General features: G+C 37.6%; 1 protein-coding gene across 1 annotated transcript in view; it reads right to left on the bottom strand.

Moving 5' to 3' along the window:
* Man1a2 (mannosidase alpha class 1A member 2) overlaps window positions 1-21,737 on the bottom strand; it is a 128,814-nt gene that overhangs the window by 58,605 nt on the left and 48,472 nt on the right. The window contains exon 6 of the mRNA XM_027393789.2: window positions 7,954-8,048. Coding sequence (XP_027249590.1) covers window positions 7,954-8,048 — 95 coding nt within the window. The remainder of the gene's footprint in view (window positions 1-7,953; window positions 8,049-21,737) is intronic.

Genomic DNA, 21,737 nt, shown 5'->3' with positions numbered 1-21,737 from the left:
ACAAAAACAGTATCCTATCGCAACAAAGACACAGGGCAATGGACTAGTAGAATAGAAGCCCAGAACTAAACCCACACATTGAAAGCTGTATTTTTTTTTTTATAAAGATGCCAAAAATATACGTTGGAGGAAAGACAACCTCTTCAACATACAGTGATAGGAAAATTGGACATACACATATAGAAGAATGAAAATAGATACACACTTCTCATCCTGAACAAAAATAAATTCAAAATGGATGAAAGACCTTAATGTAAGTCTAGAAATTCTAAACCCAGGAGAGAAAACATTTCAAGATACAGGTGTAGGCAAGGACTTCCTGAAGAGAAGGCCTGAAGCAGCCCGGGGGGGGGGGGGGGGATCGACACAGCATGAACTGACAAATGAGACTGTGTTAAAGGAAAAAGCTTCCATTCCTGACACTACAGACATCAAATAAAGAGACAGACTCCAAGACAGGAGAGGATCTCTGCTACCTCGGCATCTCAGCAAGATTAGTACCTACACTGTAAATGGGACTTAAAAACTAAGTGCTCCCAAACCCAAACAACCTAACACTGGTATGTCATTTACAGACAAAACTACAAGCATTCAGGTGCACAGTTATCAAGTCAGTACCTGTAGACATGACTTTGTTCCCTCTTGCTGTCATTCTACATTCTCCCTTCACCAATTATCTCGTTAGAGATTGTTTACTTATTTTCTAGAACTCTGTATGACCATCATGTTGTGTATGTTCTTTAGTGACTGGCTCTTTCACTCAATGTGTTTGAGATTTATTGCTATGATTTAGTGGCTCAATTCTTTTTTATTGCTAAACAGTGTTTCACTGAACAATTATGACAACTATTTGGCTAAGCACCTACTGATGAACACTTGGGTGCATCACAGTTTTGCAATATTATTAATAAAAAATATTATGAACAAACTTTGTATGGACAGTTACTTTCTCTCAGACATATAATAACTGCATTTTAATTTTATAGGAACAACCAAATGATGAGAGATGTCCTTCTGTCTATATGCTTCTATTATTGGCTGATGAATAAAACACTGATTAACTTATTGGCCAGGCAGGAAGTATAGGTAAGGCTAGGAGATGAGAGGAATTCTGGGAAACATAGGCAGATGGGGTTGCCATGTAGGCCACCAAAGGAGTAACAGGTCTGGACCCTTCTCTGGTAAGATAAGACCAAGTGGAAATACTTAGATTAAAAGAAATGGGTTAAGAGCTAGCCAATAAGAAGGCTTAGTCATCGGTCAACAGCCTTATAATTAATATAGCGTCTGTGTGCTTATTTGGGGCTCAAGGGCCATAGGACCACCCAGGATAAAGAACCTCTTGTTACAACCAAACTTTTCCCAAATGACTACACTACATTAAGTCCCACCAATGTTAAGTCTACTCTTTAGTGTTTTGTTTTCTTTTTCTACCAAGTTCATTTTTTTTATCTTTGACATGCAGTATTTTTTAATGCTCCAGTAGTTTCTCTATTTACTTAGTCTGTCCAAATATGATGCCCTAGGGCTTATAACATAAACCATTAATCTATACATACGCATTACCATACAGTATTTTACAGTATGAGAACACTGCCATGGTATACTGACAGTCCATGATTTCTCAGAGTTCAACTCATGAGGCTTTTGACTCTTGGACAGTATAAAAGCAATATGAATTCAGGAGAAATCATACTTCCAATTTTGAGTTCCGACCTCTGCCTGCATTAAGGACATGTGGTCACATATCCTCAAGAGACACTGAAGTGGCAACAAACCACAAGTTCTCAATGGCTACACAGCCACAGTGTAAACACTACACACTAAGTACTGTGCTGTTCAGCAGTCTCATTAAGTACACTCTGAGCCTGGGCTACTCTGAGCTTATGATGAGATGTCGCATCACTGTATGCACAGAAGCACCGGCTCTTTCACATCCACACAGCAGTCTGCGCTGCTGTGACCATGTGTTTCCTTCTACATGTGTTATAGACGCTACAATGCAAGTTACTATTTTTGCTCTGAATAGTCTTTCTTAACAAAAATAAAACTCAGGAAAAACTTTTAAAAATAATGTAAAAAGCAGAAAATACGTCTTTTACTTTGACTCAAATATACTTTCATTGCTCTTCGTTCTCTTTGTATAGATCTGTCTTTTCTACTGGCATCACTAGAATTTTCCTTTCTGTTTCTAGTATATAGCTGCTGATAACAAATTCTATAAGCTTTTATTGCCTATATAACTGTCTTAATTTCACAGAGCAGGGTGGGGAAAGGAAGAGAATGGAGAAGAGGAGATAAGGTACTTTTTAAAAACTGATTTTCCTAACAAATTATGCTTCTTGCCAAGTTTCATGAAATACCAGAATCTGTGAAATTAATAATTGCTCATCAAATGTGAGGTTTTAGACATTATTTCTCTTTCAAAAAAGTTTATTTGTGTTTATTTGTTTTTTTAAACACTTTTTTAAGATTTTTATTTATTTATTATGTATACAACATTCTGCTTCCATGTATATCTGCATACCAGAAGAGGGCACCAGATTTCATAACGGATGGTTGTGAGCCGCCATGTGGTTGCTGGGAATTGAACTCAGGACCTCTGAAAGAGCCGTCAGTGCTCTTAACCTCTGAGTCATCTCTCCAGCCCTGTTTATTTGTTTATTTAACATCCTGGTCATAGTTTCTCCTCCCTTCTCTCCTCCGAGTCCCTCCCCACCATCCCCCTCTATCTGCCCTTGCCCATCCACTCATGGGGTTTAGGATCTCCCATGAGTATCAACAAAACATGGCATATAGAGCTGCAGTAAGACTAAGTACTAAGTACTTCCCCATGTACTAAGGCTAGGCAAGGTGACCTAGTATGGGGAGCAGGGTCCCAAAAGACAATAAAAGAGTTGGGGACAGACCCTGTTCCCACTGTTAGTTCCAAAAGAGGACCAAACTACACAACTGTAACATATATGCACAGTCAGTCCCATGCAAGCTCCCTGGTTAAACATTATTTCTCTGAACCTGTGTCTCTGCCTCTGTTCCTACTCCCTAGCTCCGAACTCCAAACCCGCTGTTCCTCATGTGAGATAAAGCATCTGATACTGGCCAACAGGCCACTCAGTGGTTTCTTCCTCAGACTTGCTTCATTTAGTTTTTCTTTTGTGATTTCCTTTGAATGGTTTCTTGTACTTTCAAACTCACAGATCTTCAAGATGTGGTAAAAAAAAAAAAAAAAAAAAACTGTTAAATTTGTCAATTGAATATAAATTGAATGTGTGTATGTGGTCCTTTTAAAAGTCACTTTTCTCATTGATGACATTTCCCTTTAAACACTTAAGCATACTTACAAAGCCTATTCCAAAGGCCTTGGAGATCATCTCTATTACTTCTATTTCTCTGCCTATTTCTCCTGACAGGTTTCACTTGTGATTATGGTAACATTCTCCTGTTTCGTACCATGACTAGTAATTTTTAGTTGGATTCTGGGTAATAAGACATTATGTTGTTAATAACTTGGCTTCATTTTGTTCTTGAAGACATTTTCAATGTCCTTGTGACAGGTAGGAATGCCCTGTTGATGGTGTAATTCTTTGGTTTGAAACTAGCTGTGAGGCAGAATGAGCTCTTCTACTGTATGACTCTTTCAACAATTATCCTGCAAATCCAAACTTGCCTCATCTGAATTAGTTACCCATTACCTTTTAAAAGACTGTATTTTAAAATTACCTTTAAACTATGCAGTCATATGATATGTAGTTAATTATAATTCTGCCTATAACCTATTATTTTTATTACTCATTCCTATTGCTATACTGATGGGGGATGTCCTTCTGTATATATGTTTCTCTTATTGGTTGATAAATAAAACACTGTTTGGCCAATAGAGGCAGGAAGATAGGTGGGACTAGGAGATGAGAATTCTGGGAAAGGTAGACAGCGAGAGACCACGAAAAAACACCATGTGGAGACCGGGAAGACAGGACACACCAGGTGTTCTCTGGTAAGAAAAGGCCACGTAGAAATACATAGATTAGTAGTCATGGGTTAATAATTAAGAGCGAGCTAGCCAAAAAGAAGCCCTAACCATCAGCCAACAGTTTATAATTAATATAGCCTCTGTGTGTGCATTTAAGGCTGAAGTGGGACCTGGCGGGACAACAGAAACCTCCAGCAACATTATACTTGTTAATACCTCCAGAAAAATGCTAAGAACAGTAATACAAACTGGAAAATGACAACATCTTCAATAAAAGGTGCTGGTCAAACTAGATGGCTACATGTAGAAGAATGCAAATAGATCCATATTTATCATCCTGCACAAAACTCAACTTCAAGTAGTTCAAAGACCTCAAGAAAAGGTCAGATACATTGAATATGATAGAAAAGAAAGTGGGGAATAATCTTGAACTCATTGGCATAGGAAAAGACTTTCTGAACACCAATGTCATAGGCACTAAAATAAACAATTAATAAATGGGACCTTCATGAAACTGAAAAGCTTCAATACATCAACAAACTCTCAATCATTCAGACAAAACGGCAGCCCACAGAATGGGAAAAGATTTTTACCAACTGCACATTCAATAGAGGACTAATATCTAAAATATATGAAGAATGCAAAATTTGGGACACCAGAAAACAACCCAATTAAAAATGGGGTATAGATCTATATAAACAGAGAATTCCCAAGAGAGAAAATTCAAATGACTGACAAGCACTTAAATAACATTCTTTGTCATCAGGGAAATGTGAATCAAAACTACTTTGAGATTTCATCTTATACCCATCAGAATGGCCAAGACCAATAAAACAAATGACAGTCATGCTAGCAAGGATGTGGAATAAAGGGAACACTCATCCATTCCCAGTGGGAGTGCAAACCTGTACTTGGAAATCAGTGTGGTGGTTCCTCAGAAAGATGGGGATACATCTACCTCAAGACACAGTTATACCACTCTTAGGCATATACCAAAGGATACTTCATTCTACTACAGAAACTTACCCAACCATGTTCATTGCTGTTCTGTTTATAATAGCCAGAAATTGGAAAAATTCTATATTCACAGGTAAATGGAATTAGAAGAAAAATTATCCTGAGCGAGGTAACTCAGATCCAGAAAAACCAAAGTGTATATATTTGCTTATACATGGATGTTAGCATTTAAGGCAAAGATAAGCATGCTAAAATCCATATAATCACAGAGATTAGATAAAAAGTAAGGGATTAAGGGGGAGGGATGGATTTCCCTATGAAGGGCAAATAGAATAGATAGTTATGGATGAATTGGGGAGCACTGAAAGGGAGGATCAAAAAGGGAGGGGGAGAGAAGGAGGCAGAGAGGGAGGGAATACAAGGAGGGACAGTTAAAACTAAGGGCCACTTGAGGGGTCATTTGGAAATCTAATAGAGTAGAAGCTTCCTAAATATATATACATACATGAAAGCAATCTAAATGAAACCAGCAAATAACAGGGAGACAGAACCCCAGCTGGATATCTCTTATCATCAAATAAGTTTTTTAAGTAACAGGAATGAGTTACAGCTAATGAATTCTTGGCTAAAGATGTCCCATGGGAACCCCTAAACAACCCAGGCTATTGTCAAAGTGGCTCTCCACAAACTGACACTAAGGCCTATTACTGAAGATAACACCTAAACAAATCATTGTACATGAAGAAGTCAAGCTGGTGCCTACCTACCTAGAGCTCACAGGTCTTTTGTGTATATATTATGGCTTTCAGTATTGTGTTTTTTTATGGGATTCCTGAGTGTGAATGTGTGTGTCTCTCAACTATATGCACCTCATCTGTTTTTTTCTGCCCCTTTGACTCTTTTGCTTGTTTTGTTGTTTTGTCCTATTCCAATTTCTTTATTTTTGTTTTATCTTATTTTATTTTATTATATATTATTATTCCTTATATGCCTGTTTGTTTTCTAAGGAGAGATAGAATGGGTATGGATCCAGGTGGGAGGGGAAGTGGAGAGGAACTGGGAGGAATAGGGGAGGAGTTATGGTAATCACAATACATTGTGTGAAAAAAATCTATTGCAATAAAAAATAAATACATAAAAATAAAAATGGGGGAAAGAAAAATAAACTGTTGGTTTAATAAGAGCTGTATAACTTTCGTGCACTGTGTCACATTTGAGGAGAGAGGAGGGGAGGGGAGGGCAGGGGAGGGAAGGGGAGGACAGGGAAGGCTTCCTAGATAAGGGAAATCTTTGATAAATCCATCCCAACAGACTACCTCTGTAAGGCAAAGGGATCTTTAGAATGATGTAAACAACAGATTAAACCTTAGATCTTCAAAAAGAAATGAAGGCCAGGAGTTAGAAGGGTGGTTTAGCAGTTAAGAGCCCCTGCAGGCTCCTACTACCCACAACACGTGTCTTCCAATTGCCTGTCACTCCAGCTCCAAGAGATCCAGATCCATGGAAGTGCTTCTGGCTTCCATGGACACTACACTCTCACATGCATATCACACACAGAATTAAAAATAAAAACAAAAATTTTAAAAGTATACAATGAAAAGAAATGAAGGCTGGAAAGATGGCTCAGTGGATAAAGGCTCCTTTCACCATGGCTGACCACTTGAATTTGATTCCTAGAACCTAGAAGCTGTCATCTGACCTCCACATATACTCCATAATACTAATGCAGATGCATGCATACAACATACACACACACATACACATATTTTTAAATGTAAAAAGAAAACTTGAAATAGAAGTTGTGGACATAATATGAACATTGAGAGACAGACCACTGCTGTGTCTCTTAATGTCACTGAAATACATATGGCAGTTTAGAGTAAATATTTCAACTATATATGTTGAGATTAAAGTACATCAGGTGTAATTCATTTTAAAATACAGATAAACGATGGGAAGGGGGAGAAGCAGACAGATGTGGCCGCAATGCCTCTGTCTTGTACACTAAGTAATACAATACCAAGTGTAAGCTCACTGAAAGGGCAGTTGTGAGAGTAGGATGTCTACAGCAGCTATCTCATAAAGGTAATGAGGAACATAAAAGCAGTAAATATGTACTCTATCAATTCCAAGGCAGTTAGGGGACTAGAAGGAAGAACACAGAAGAACTATCAGGAGTTATATTAATGCTAATGCACAGCAAAGGAAACAGCCAGCACAAGAAGGCAGCTGTCCATGGAACAGGAGAAAATAGTTGCAAACTATAGTTACAACAAGGGCTTACAATCTAGAGTGTCACAGGTTCACACCTACAGAAAAAGAAATGCAACCAACTTGTCCTAAGGAAACCAACAGTCACATTTTCATGTGATTTAGAAGGGCAAACAAACATTAAGATTAATAAAAAAAAAAAAAAAAAACTACCTGGAGAAAACCTGAACAGCAAAATTTCAGTCAGCATAAATGATTTATATGCAAATTAAAATATTAACATTATTCAAACTTTTGCATGACTTACATAAAGTACTAGAAAGAAAGTATTTCATTGATTTCTAAATTTAAAAAAAAAAAATCAGTGTTTTCAAATGAAACAGAGACAAAAAATGATTATTTTAAGGACTCATGCTCAGCCTTGAGCTTAGACAGTATAATGAGGAAATTACATCATTATCCTTAGTATGGCAATCAACAAAAGTCTTGATTTCTAGGCATGCTACTTTCTATCGTGCCTTAGAAGAACAGTATGTACTTTAGAAGAAGAAAAGGGGAGGGAAATATTTTGAATACAGTACTGAACAGAATTGGAGACAAGTATCAGCCATTGGAATGAAGTTAAGGCAGGGGCCTGTCTCAAAGTAAAGAACATAGTTTAAAAATAAAAAAGTGTTTTCATTTTCAGCTACACATACAGAGAAAAATCTTGAAAAGCATAATAGAAGTAGATAACTGAAAGTCTCCATAAATAAAAATATCAAACTTCAGTTAATTAATTTAGAACATAAATAATCAAATAAAATAGAGTTTACCTTTTCAGATTGACCATTGCCCAAGGAATCCCAGTAGGTGTGTTAAAGGCAGGAAGGAGTTTCTCAGCCAATTGCACTGCTTTAGTCTTGAATATCTGAGATAAAAAACATGGATAATCATAAATTGTAAGTAAATATTGCTTATTGCCCACCTCTGGCAGTATACACACCACAATGTACAAGTTAATGGAAGTTTTATGATAAAGGGCTGCATGTCGTTTTTACTGCAGAGTATACAGTAAATAGTGTAGATATCTGCAAAGTACATACTAAGGAAAGTTTTCCAGTATACAAAATCCTCAATCTACACATCATTGCAAAGGAAGAACATAGTTTTGGTGTTTATGTCATTTGTATGTTTACCTGGCTAAAAACAAAAAACAAAACAAAACAAAAAAAAAAATCTAAGAGAGGGCTAGGAAGATGGATCAGCAGCTGAAGACATTAGACATGAAAGAATCAAGACTAGTGTTCAAACCTCCAAAAACCCACAAAAATGCTGAGCAGGCATGGCAGTGTACCTTAGATCCAGAGAGTGAAGCTAAACAGGGAATCCCCCAGCAAGCTGTCTAACTAGACTAGCCATATCGGAGAGCTCTGGGTTTGACTGGGAAAGCCTGTGTCATTAAGGTGGAAGAGCAGTCCAGGATGACCCCCACCATCAACCCCAGGCCTTCACATGTACTTGCACACATGAACACACAAGAAAATTCAGGCTTCCATGTATACTCGCACATACTCGTGCATCCACACACATGTGCACACAGAAAAAGAAACAGAAAAAAAATCTAAGAGAAGACAATGAAGCTATGAATCTTCATCAACATACAAGCTTATTTCAAATATTTAACAACAACAACAAAAAGCTGTAATACAGTTTGGATAGATGCCCTTGAGTTGCTGTAAATATGTTTCTATTTGATTGAGGGTTTTTGGGGGAAGGGTTTAGTAAGTGTGTTTCTGGTTATATTATATTAGAAAGCAAATTTTAAAAAGTAAAATCTGAAAACAACATAACTGGCTATCTCAAAAACTTGAAGGCATCTAAAAAAGAAGAGCATACAATATAATATGGTCTCTATCTTTGCATTAAAACTCAGTGCCGGTACATTGTAAAACAGAAATATTTCACTTTATTTCTAATAATATTTTACCATCAAAATAATGTTTGTTTTGCTGAATGTTTGTGAATAGTTCATTATTTTTCTTCTTTACTTTATTAATTAACAAGGAAAATTATATTAACTGTTTTGATATTAAATCATCTTTGTTTTCTGAAGCATAAACTTATACATGAGACTTTTTTCCATATTCTTACTGGCTGAACTTTACTAATTTTTCTTCAGTTTTTTTACTTATATGCTCGCAGAGTTTATAAATCTGTAATGTTCTTTTTGTTTTGTTGTTTTGGCTTTGATATCAGTATCACTATAGCCTTAGAACAGGAGGAAGGGTTCCCTGTGGAGGGCACAGCACCTGAGTTTACAGGGGCTTAGTCAATCACTAACACCCACACAAGACTTTCTTCAGAGGGACATTGGCCAAGTTATGTAATCTGCCAAGGTGCCCATCAACAGATGAATGGATCAAAGATATGTGGTATATATACATAATGAAGTTTTATATACATATAAAAAGGAACAAAATTATGTCATTTGCAGGGAAATGGAGCTGGATCATCTTCATGTTAAGCAAACTAAGCCAGACCCAAGAATACAAATCCAGCCTGTTTTCCTTCACATGTGAACTCCAGATTCAAAACAAAGCCATGAAATTAGGACTATCTGAGAAAAGATGGGACTTTTACTGGGAAGGCGGGCAGGAAACTACTGGGAATGGGGGTAAAAAGGTATGAGGTAAGCACCAGTATGGTCACAGTATATCATACACATGTACAAAAAATGGCACAAGGAAAGCCATTTTGTACAATTAATAAACCATCATTACAAATGAAACAGGAAGAGAGGAAGAAGCAGCAAGCCCAACAGAAAGGTACGGGGTAAGCACCAAGATAGTCTGCTCCACCCAAACAAACACTTCAGTAAGGGCTCTGTAAGGACCTCGAGGGGCTAGCACCATTCCCCACCCTTTATAGCCTAAGGCAGAAAAACAGAACGTAAATAAATGGCTTTTGAACTATTCATCCAAAAAAAGACTGTGGGGCTGGAGAGATGGCCCAGTGGTTAAAAGCACTGCTTGTTCTTCCAAAGGTCCTGAGTTCAATTCCCAGCAACCACATGGTGGCTCACAACCATCTGTAATGAGATCTGGTACCCTCCTCTGGCCTGCAGGCAACATGCAAACAGAACACTGTACACATAATAAATAAATAAATCTTTAAAAAAAAAAAGACTATATTAGACCAAATTTTCCTGCCTTCTGTACCAGATAGGACTAGTCAATAAAACCATTTACCTTGGAATTAATTTTGTGAAAGTTTTTATTCTCATTACAAATACCTTATACAAGGTTATTCATGCTTTTTCATGAGTCAATTTTGATACATCTTTTTCAGAGAACTTTTCTATTTTACCTAAAATCTTTGTTTGCAAAACAGTGTTTGGCACATTCCATCATTATGTTTTTAATATCTTTGGGGGCTCTGTAAACACCAGGGCGACAGAGTAACAATCCACCTTAGGCAAGAAGGAATTCCATTTCAACAAGACTTTCTTAGATGGTGTTCATTCACACTTCTAGAGTTTGACCTCAGGCAGTTTACTGTAAGCATAATTAAGTGCAGTACAATTGGGAAAAAAGCTTCCTGGCGTAATTCAATCCCCTGTGCACAAGGAGGCATAATTCTCAAAAAAGCACTGTTGTGTCCAAATTCTGAACCCCCAAATCACCAAGAGGCCCATTTTGATGCAAAAGCAAGAGTCTTTTATTGTTGTTTAATGAGCTAACCCCATTAGCTTGGGCCCTTCATCCATCCACTGCGTGGATGGTTGGAGAAAGATCCCAAGAAACCACAAAACAGGCATCTTATACGATATCGTAAGGGGAAATGTCTAAGGATGCACAACAGTCTCAGGATTGGTTGCTTCCAGGATTGGATGACCTGCCCTGTGTTGATTGGTCAACCGGTTGTTATGGCCCATAGGCCCTCCCAGGGTGGTTGCTATGCTCTGCACATCACTGTTGTGCACTTGTCGGTAGAGCACACCCAGAGCCATAAAGGACAGCTCTGCCAGCTAACTTCTGATTGGTTCCTTGCCACGAAGAGGGCATCTGACCTCCTAGTGACCAGGGCAGGTCCAGCAAGGTCAGGTGAGCACATGTTAGCCTGTCATGGATGCTAAAACAGGAGGGGGATCTGGTCCCTTCAGTACATGTGGCTTCTTCCAAGAAAATGGATTCTAGAGATAGGCTACATGTATTATCTTAAGGGCCTGGGGAGGATCTAGTCATTTGGGCCATTAGTCACCTCTGGTCCTGGTTGTGAGAGCTTGGGGGATCCCCTGGCCATACAGATAATGCAAAGGTCACTTAGACTATTAATCACTTCTGATCCTATTTGTGACCTGGCCATACAGACAGGACAGATCCCCAAGTTATTGACCACCCCTACTCCCAGACTTCTTGGTGAAAAATAGATTATACTTCTCTTTATTGAATAACATTCGTGATTTCCCCAGTACTTTCTGTGAACCCAAGGTCTTTTGTGCTCCCAACAATGTCCAGGTGTCTATGATGATAGCCTAGCCCTGGAAATAACATTCATTCCAGAGTTTGGTAAGCTATCTTCTATTACTTCGCTCTTGATAATATTTAGCTTAAAGGCTTTATTCAATTTTGTTGATACGTTCCAAGAACCAACTTTATAACATTTTCAATTTCCCTTGCAATTCTTTATTTGATGTGTTTATTACTTCAAGACATTTTTTCAAAGCCTCAACCAAGGGTGAACTGGAACTCACTTTGCAGTTCAGTCTCCTTGAAGTACTGGGATTATAGTGAGCTGTGGTGATATATTGTTTATTATCTAATGAAGCTTGCCTGGAGTTCAGAATGCAAAGTTAGCCACAGACACCAGAGAGCTCTTACCTCTACCAAGGCTGGGGCAATTCTGTCCTCAATGTGGCTGGAGACTAATTCCTGAATCCTCAGTGTAGCTGGAGACTAATTTACAGGTCTGAGACCCTGTTCCTGCTTCATATAACTCTCTAGTGCTGGGATTAAAGACACGTACCACCACTGCCTAGCCTCTATGATGATGATAAGCATCCAACCCAGGGCATCAAACATGTCAAGCACATGCTCTACAGTTGAGCATGTGCTTGACATGTGCTATTCTTTCTGTTTTCCATTTATCACCTCCAGATTTTTGAGGGGTCCCTCTAGGCCTTCCTATCCGCCTTTTTTCTCTTTTACTTTTTTTTCTTAAATGATTTTCTAGAAATCTAATTATCTATACAGGCATACATCTCTCCATTACTTTTAAATTTTCTTAGTATAAAATCCTTAACTTTTCAGACTGCCAGGTATACTGTACAAGTCCCTATAAAATGTAAGTAAAAGCTTCCAACTATGTAGGTCAATCACTCTGTCTTATTTCATAGTTGATACATATGTTACAATTGAATACTGTAATAGAACATTCGGGGTTGGCTTTTTGTTTTGTTTTAAATAAATACATCATTTTAAAGGTAGTAGATGAAAAATAATCTGCACAGTTTCAATTATTTATAGTTTTCCACAGTATCATTTTTTCCCTCAGTGCTTTCAAACTTTTCTTTTTATTTTTGGTGGCTAGCTGCATGACTAAGTGTACTTAGTCATGATGCCCTAGTTAGATTTTCTGTCAACTTGACACAAGTCAGGGTCATTTGAGAATTGGGAACCTTAAGAAAATATCTCCATCAGATTAGCCTATAAGCAAGACTACTGTGGGTGGTCCTGGGGTTTACAAGAAAGGTAGCTGAGCAAACCAGGAAGCAAGCAGTATTCCTCCATGGCCTCTGCTTCAGGTTCTTGGCCTGACTTCCCTTCATGATACACAACTGTGAGCTGAAATAAACCCTTTCCTCCCCAAGTTGCTTTGGTCATGGTGCTTCATCACAGTAATAGAAACCCTAACTAAGATACATGCTAAGAAAACATGTTTTCAATTTAGGTCTGCCACCAAAGTAGAACAATATGGTTGTTTCTTTTCCAATTTTATTATCTTTCTTCATGCTAAATAATTTATATTGCTCTATCTTATCTTCACATCTAGTGATCTTATTTCCAATGACAGCTGTAAACAGAATTTTTTTAAAAATTTTGGATACAATATTCATTTCTAGAATTTTCAATGTTGTTCTTTTTCAGTCCTAATTTTTACCAAGATTTTCATCTATCTGGTAACCTCAAGAATATTTTCCTTGATGTCACTATACCTAGCTGTGAAAATACTATAAAACCTTTATGGGGAGTATAGAAAACATTTTCCCTTGTTTTCTCACACATTAGTAATTCTTGAACTGAAACTTGATCACTGTAAATTGAATTCTGAGACTTTCATTACTGTTATATCCTTGAGGAATCCTTGTTTTATGTTTTCTGAAGCACATAACTAAACTCAAAATCCAACCACCTTTCCTTACAGCAGACAGCAGCTGGAACAGGCATATTCAGGATCAAGAGTAGCATCTAGGAAGTTTGATTTACGAATGCTTACTTTTGGGAGTTAGCCTAACAAGTCGTTATGTACAACATCTGGAACTCCTCCTCTAGAGCACTCTCCTCTGGTAAATTTTACCTCTAAATTTCTACCTGCTACAAATAGCTATAAACTCTATCTTCTCAATCATCAATCCGGAAGCAGGAACATAATCAACTATAAACTGGTATTACCACTGAAACGTTATAGCACACATGACTATGTACAGATGCATATATGACCTCACACAATGAAAAGGAAAATAACAAAGAATATATTTAAAGACATTAGGACATCAGAGTACTACTTATTTTTTTTTCATCAACTTAACAAAAGTCAATGCCATCTGAGAAGAGGGAATGTCAACTGAGAAAATGCCTCCATCAGATTGTCTTGTGGGCAAGTCTGTGGGACATTTTCTTAAATAATGATTGGCATGGGAGGGCCTGTCATTCAGGGCAATGTCAGCCCTGGACAAGTGGGCCTGAGTGGTGTAAGAAAGGTACTGAGCAACCTAGAAGAACAAGCCAGTGTTCCTCCACAGCCTCTGCTTCAGATCCTGCAGTCCTGTCTGAGGTTCTGCTCTGATGTCCCCTCTTGATGGACTATAAGCAGTAAGGTAAAGTAAACCCTTTCCTAACCAAGGTGCTTTTAGCCATGATGTTTATTACAGCAAAAAAAAAAAAAAAAAAAAAAAAAAAAAAAAAAAAAAGGAAAAATGGAACAGCCAGCAAAGCTTAGTGGAATATTTTGCCCAATTACCATGGCATTTGTAGATTAAAAAACCATCAAATTTTCAATAGAAGTTACAGCAATTTCTGGAGCAAGATCACTTTTTCCAAAATAACTTGATATTTAAACCAGAAAACATCAATGCTTAACATTTCTTTTTCTTTATTCATGACTTTACCTAGGTTTAAAAGCTATTAATTTGTCCAAGAAAATATCCCTAAACTGACCTAGTATACTTATGTTAGTAAAGACAGATTTTATTGCTGTTATTTCTTTTGTTTTTATTATCTGTGAGTGTGTATTAAACTCTACCTAACAATTCCTCCATTTTATCTGACAGATTCCAGGTACCATTTTCCATATAAATTATACCTTCCTAGCTAAAAAGGCACTTTGATACTATGAAAAAATGCAGAGACCATTTTGTTAAAGAAAACCCATGTATCTGTACTGAGTAAACATAAATCATCAAATGTTCTTAACTTGTGGATAGTTAATAGAAATAGCATTTTTCTGAGAAAAATAATGCTTCACATTTATGATAATAACAAATCAGCAAAAAACAGTAACACTGTTAGGAGAACCTATAATATGTGTCTTCCTACACCAGAAAATGGGGTAACAAGTAAAACATTCCTTATTCTAGTTAGACCTCTATACAACAAAAGCACCTTGTTACATTATAAATTATAGTCAATTCTCTGACTCATATGAAAAGAGCCTATCTACTCCTATTTATTCATCATTGGGTAATACCAAACTCAAATTACTTTTCTATGATGCATTTGTTTTTAGCACATCTCAGATTTTAGATTCACAGAAAAGTGTGTGGTCTTAACTTTCAAATCAAAATGATTACAAATACATTATGGGGATTCTACTAAATGAGAAAAGTCAGGAAAGAAAGGCATGCCCTTACCCCTGAGTAGACAGTTTTTTTTTTTTTTTAATGTATTTGTTATTTATTTTAAACTAAGTAAAAATCTACACTACTCTCACAAATTGCTAGTTAATGTTACCAAACTGATTGTATTAAGGCACACCTAGAAAATGAGAGATGCACACACACCCTGTGCACAGCTGTGAAGTGCTTCCAGAGACAATTCCATGGTGGAAGGCCTGACCCAATGAATGGACTTCAATAGTGACACACTTTGGTGAAGGGCAGAAAGTCAGGCCTAGATGGAGAAGGTCAGTCACGGGGCACGGGGCACATGTACTCGGCTGCCCTACTTTGCCTGGGCTCAGTCCTAAATTCCTTTTCACTGCTTCCTCCTCTACTCTGCCAGACCCTCCCTGCTGAGATGGACTGAAATCCCCAAAAGCATTAATAGAAGCAAACCTTTCCTCGATGTTTCAACTTTTCTCCAGGTTGCTTACCATGGAAGAGTCAAAGCTGAAGCTTCCCTTTCACAAATTGTCTCATTGCTATTGAGATGAAATCTAATCAAGTACAAATGCACTCACACAGAAAACAGTACTTCCAGAATGATAATAACCTCTAACCTGGGATGGGGAGTGGGATCTGAACTCAGAGTCTTAAAACAGTCCTATGTTCTTCCTTGCACTGATAACGCCAATAGGTTATTCTGTAGACAACTCTGTAGAGCATTTTCCTGGTAGCCAACTAATGGGGAAGGGACCATCTTCTGGGTCCTCTGAGGGTGGCAAGTGCTTGCGGATGACAGAAGGGAGCAGGCTAAGCAAACCCTGAAGAACAAGCCAGGAAACAGGGTTCTTCCATAGCTTCTGCTTCATTTCTGCCTGACTTCCCTTTAAATGTCCTAGAACTGTAAACTAAAACAAGCCCTTTCCTCAAGTCCCTTTTAGTCATGTTGTTTATCACAGCAACAGAAAACTAGACCAGCTGGGACACAACTATAAATAATATTGTAATGGGGAGTAAATGTCATTATGCATTTGTCCAAACCCACAGAATGTATCACACTATTTGAGCCACACTGTAAACTACTTACTGCATGAAGATCTGACAGTGTAAACTCATCAGCTGTAATAAATAAACTATCATGGAAGACAGCAGTAAGGGAGAAGGTTGGGGCAGGGGACACACACAAGGTAAATGAGAAATCTTTGAATTTCCTCTCACATTTGCATTAAAGTACTCTTTAAACTACTCTTTTAAAAAATCTTATCTTTTAAGAACAATTAGTCCAAGAGTGGCAACACTATATATATAGTCTATAATACCAGGGAAAAAGAAGCAAAGGCAGAAGAAAACATGTTTTGAAATAGTAATTAAGAAGTTTTTAAAAGTGGTTAAAGATATATCTGAGATTCAGGGAGCATCAAGTAAGATAAAGATGTCCTATCCTACCTCCAAGAGAAAAGTAAAACCATTCATATTCTTCATACAAAACAAAACATGAACAGAAAATCCTAATGGTAGCCAAAAAGGAAAACATCACACACAGAAGGACAAAGACTTAAAGCAGATTTCTCATCATAAGCCATCCTTCATAAGATGATCTGATGTTGTCTTCAAAGTACTAATGCAGTGGTTCTCAACCTCCCAAATGCTGCAGCCCTTTAATGAAGTTCCTCAAGTTGTGGTGACCCGACCATAAAATTAACTTTCATTGTTACTTCATAACTGTAATTTTGCAAATGTTATGCATTATAATATAACGATTGGATATGAAAACCCTATGAAAAGGCCGTTTGGCCCAGAAAGGGGTCAAGAAGCACTGTGCTAAAGAGAACTGCATAAACCTAAATTCTACACCCAAAGAAAATCCATTAAAAATAAGGAGGGAAGGTCACTTGTTGTAGAATATTATTTTAACTAGGCAAAAATGTGTTACATTTATTTATGTTGCAGAATATTACTTTAACTGTGCAAAGGTGTGTTACTCTTGTTTACTCTGCATTTGTTTAACAATGTAAGGATGTGTGTTCAACTATGCAAAGATATGTTGCATCTGTTTCACCATGCCTGCCTAAAGCATCTGGCTAGTCTAATAAGGATCTGAACAGTTAATAGCTAGGCAGAGAAAGGATAGACAGGACTAGCAGGCAAAGAGAATAATAGGAGAAACCTGAGGGGGGGGGAGAGGGAGGAGGTGGAGGAGGAAGAGGAAGAGGAAGAAGAAGAAGAAGAAGAAGCAATACCTGCTGCTGCTGCCACCGCCTTCTACTTTCCTACTACTGCGCAGAGACTGGACAACAAATGTTATAACTGGTTTTGCCAGGACTGGACCATTATTTCAATTTTCTCAGGTTTCCTAAATATGTATTCATCCAGACAATAGGAAGCAATCTAGAGAACACAACATCCCCACTCCCAATTAAAGGTTGGGGAAAGATCTTCCAATCAAATGGACCCAAGAAAAAAGGAGAGGTAACAATCCTAATATCCAACAAATTGGACTTTAAACTAAAATCAGTCAAAAGAGATGAAGAAGATCACTTCCTACTCATCACAGGAGAAATCCATCAGGATGAAGTCTCAATTCTGAACATTTATGCCCCAAATACTAAGGCATCCACGTTTGTAAAAGAAACATTACTAAAACTCAAATCACACATAAAACCGCACACACTTATAGTGGGAGATTCCAACACCCCACTCTCACCACTGGACAGGAACACCAGACAGAAACTTAACCAAGAAACAAAAGAACTAATAGAAGTTATGGCGCAATTGGACTTAACAGATATCTATAGAACATTCCACCCAAATACAAAACAATTTACCTTCTTCTCAGTGCCATATGAAACCTTCTCTAAAATCGACCACATACTTGGCAACATAGCAAACCTCAACAAGTACAAAAAAATTGTCTTATCAGACCACCATGCTTTAAAATTAGAATTCAACAGCAACATGAACTACAGAAAACCTACACACTCCTGGAAATTAAATAACACCCAATTGCACAATTCATGGGTCTAGGAAGAAATAAAAAAAGAAATTAAAGATTTCCTAGAATTCAATGAGAATGTGGACACAACATATCCAAACCTAGGGGATACTCTGAAAGCAGTGCTGAGAGGAAAGTTCATAGCGATAAATGCCCACATGAAAAAAACAGGAGAATAATCACACTAGAGAATTAACAGCACAACTGAAAACTTTAGAAAACAAAGAAGCCAATACATCCCAGAGGAGCAGACGCCAGGAAATAATCAAATTGAGGGCTGAAATCAATAAAATGGAAACTAGGAGAACAATAAAAATTATTAATATAACAAAAAGTTGGTTCTTCGAGAAAAATCAACAAGATAGACAAACCTTTATCCAAACTTACCAAACAACAAAGAGTGAACATGCAAATTAATAAAATCAGGAATGAGAAGAGGGTCATAACAACAGACACAGTGGAAATCCAGAGAATCATCAGGTCATACTTTGAAAACCTATATTCCTCAAAATTTGAAAATCTAAAGAAAATGGACAATTTTCTGGCCATTCTGAGCGAGGTAACCCAATCACAAAAAGACAAACATGATATGTACTCACTTATATGTGGACCTGCTTTATGATACATAGTAGTGACCATGCTTTATCAGAGCTGTTTTTAATGATGTTGCTCAGAATGGTTTCCTCCCAGATGATGACTGAGAAACTAATTAAAAAAAAAAAAAATGGTGCCAAGTACCACAAGAGTAACAGAACTGTGCTGTTTTCTGGGATGTTTTTTTTTATTTTTTTGTTTTTTAGTTTTATTTATTTTATTTTATGTTTTATTTTTTGTTTTTTTTTTGTTTTTGTTGTTTGTTTGTTTGTTTTTTAAATGGGAGTATGCTGGATGTCTCTACAATTTTCAATTGTTCAAAGGACTGCAGAACCTGGAAAAGCTGTTGCTATTGATGCATAACATACTGCCATTATTGCTCTTTTTATATATAAATATATATATATATGTATACATTTATAAATATATATGCTAATTGAAACTCATATATGTGATGAATCCAAGGTATTTCAGTGAGTGCTCACCTGTACATGCAAATTTGATTTCATCTTTAGTAAGTAGTAAAGTTATATGCTTGCCAAAAAAATAAATAAATAAGTGACACACTGGAAGACAAATGTCACACAATTTCAATTTTATGTGTAACCTAGAAATGATGAACTTATGGGAACAGAGACCAGAATTGTGGCTATTAGGCTTCAATGTGGGTCTTTTAAAAATGGGGAAATGGTTGGTTTAAGGATATAAAACTACAGTTGGACAAGAGACATGGACTCTCTGAAGTCTTGAGGTCTACTGAGAGCATGATAAATATGGTTGATAACAATGCTATTTTTTAAAAGTTGTGAGATAGTATACTGTAAGTGTTTTCAAAACAAAAATGATGAATATGTGTGATATAACATGTTAATTGGTTTAATTTAGCCATGCCATTGTGAACATACTGTATTCTGTATCATAATTGTGCATTTATTTATTTATGAGCTAAATAAATGAATGAAAAAAATATAACATATAATTAAAAATGCAGGTTAGTAGTTAGTCATCTATAATAATCAAACTTGTAGTCACATTAGGTATGTTTTGAAAGTTAAACAGATATATTTGACAGATGGTCTTCAAACACTTCAAAGACCTAAAAAATATGGCATTTTAGATGTTTAATTACTTAAGGCTTTTCGTGACAATGAGAAATTTCTGCTCCTGGCAGCACCAACTTATTTCAGAGAATATGATGGGTATCGAAGAAACTCCATATGGAGTTTGCTTTTGTTGTGACAAAACTAGCCATTTAGGCAAGAAATTCTTCTTGTCTTGACTGCTAACAATATGCTATACAAACTGGACAAGCAGGACACAAAGCAAAAAGACTGTCAAACTTTGCTAATATAAGGAGGGACAGTCCTTCAAAATTCCTGCTTCATCGAAAAGTCTGCCAGATACTCTAGGCCTGTAGGCTGAATGTTCCTCCCCAACACTGCAGAGGAACCTTGAGTAACTGTTCGAGGAGCCAGATATCTGTCATTTCTAAAGGGTTGGAAGTGGCTTGCACTGTACTTCCTGTTTACTCAGGTAATATTATATCCTTCTCTGGTCTTTGGAGTTGAAGACTATACAGTTTTAGTGTTCCTTGGTTATGACCGAAGATAAACTAGGCACAAAACTTTGGACTCACCAAGACAAGATAAATAATGGAGTATTTTCTCTGAATTTGCTAAATACAAATGGACTGGATACTGTGAATGTCATCCTTACTTGATAATTGTTCTAGTTGTATATAGCTTTACTATGCTAAAGTTAAAACCCTTGCTTTTCATTTAGACAAAAGAGGGAAAATGTTGTAGAGTATTATTTTAACTAGGCAAAGATGTGTTACATTTGTTTATGCTGCAAAATATTACTTTAACTGTGTAAAGGTGTGTTACTTTTGTTTATGCTGCATTTGTTTAAGAAAGTATGGATGTGTTTAATTATGTAAAGACATGTTGCACCTGTTTCACCTTGCCTGCCGAAGCCACCTGGATGATCCAATAAAGAGATAAATGGCCAATAGCTAGGCAGAGAAAGGACAGGTGCAGGTAGCAGGCAGATAGAATAAATAGGAGGAGAAATCTACACTAGAAAAGAAAAAAGAAGAACGAAGCCAGGTGGTGGTGGCACACACCTTTAATCCCAGCACTGAAGAAACAGAGGCAGGTGGATCCCTGTGAGTTTGTGGCCAGCGTGGTCTACAGAGAAAGTTCCAGGACAGCCAGGGCTACACAGAGAAACCCTGCCTTGGGGGGATGGGAGGATGGACAACAAACAAACAAAAAACACCCGGGGCCAGAAGCCAGTGAGCCACCAGGCAGCCAGACATAGAGAAGCAGTTAAAGATACACAGAAGTAAGAAAGGTAATAAGCCCCAAGGCAAAGGGTAGATAAAAAGAAACAGGTTAATTTAAGGTAAAAGAGCTAGCCAGAAACAAGTATAAGCTAGGCTGAGCATTCAAAACTAATAATAAGTCTCTGTGTCTTGATTTGGAAGCTGGTTGGTGCCCTAAAGAAAAAGCCTGGTACAGACACATATCGCTTGCTCTGGGTTAGGAAGGCATAACCACAGTTAAGACAGAATGGCTCATGTCCTGTGGACAGTTGCAGATCGGAAGAGGAGAAGGTGCATAAAAAAAAAAAAAGTGGTGGGGAGCTGATGTGAGAGGCCTACTTGCCACCCCAGGCCATAGTTGACACCCAGGCCTGGGCTACTGCCAAGGGTCATGTCTGGGTTCATGGCTCTGCTGCAGCTATGGCCAGTGTTGGTATCTGTGGCTCTTGATATCACTGAAGGCAGTGAGGACACCTGGGGTCTGGGCTGCCACACGTGCCATATTGTTGCCTGAGGGCCAGCCACCACAGGGGTCACCCCAAGCTGATCTATGTTGCCACCTGGGGCCATGGTGTCATCAGGGCCTGAGGTGTTGCTGAGGCCCTTG

This window comes from Cricetulus griseus (assembly GCF_003668045.3).
Source record: "Cricetulus griseus strain 17A/GY chromosome 1 unlocalized genomic scaffold, alternate assembly CriGri-PICRH-1.0 chr1_0, whole genome shotgun sequence".
NCBI lineage: Eukaryota > Metazoa > Chordata > Mammalia > Rodentia > Cricetidae > Cricetulus > Cricetulus griseus.
The sequence above is the reverse complement of the archived record's forward strand: the minus strand, read 5'-3'. Positions and strand labels throughout refer to the sequence as shown.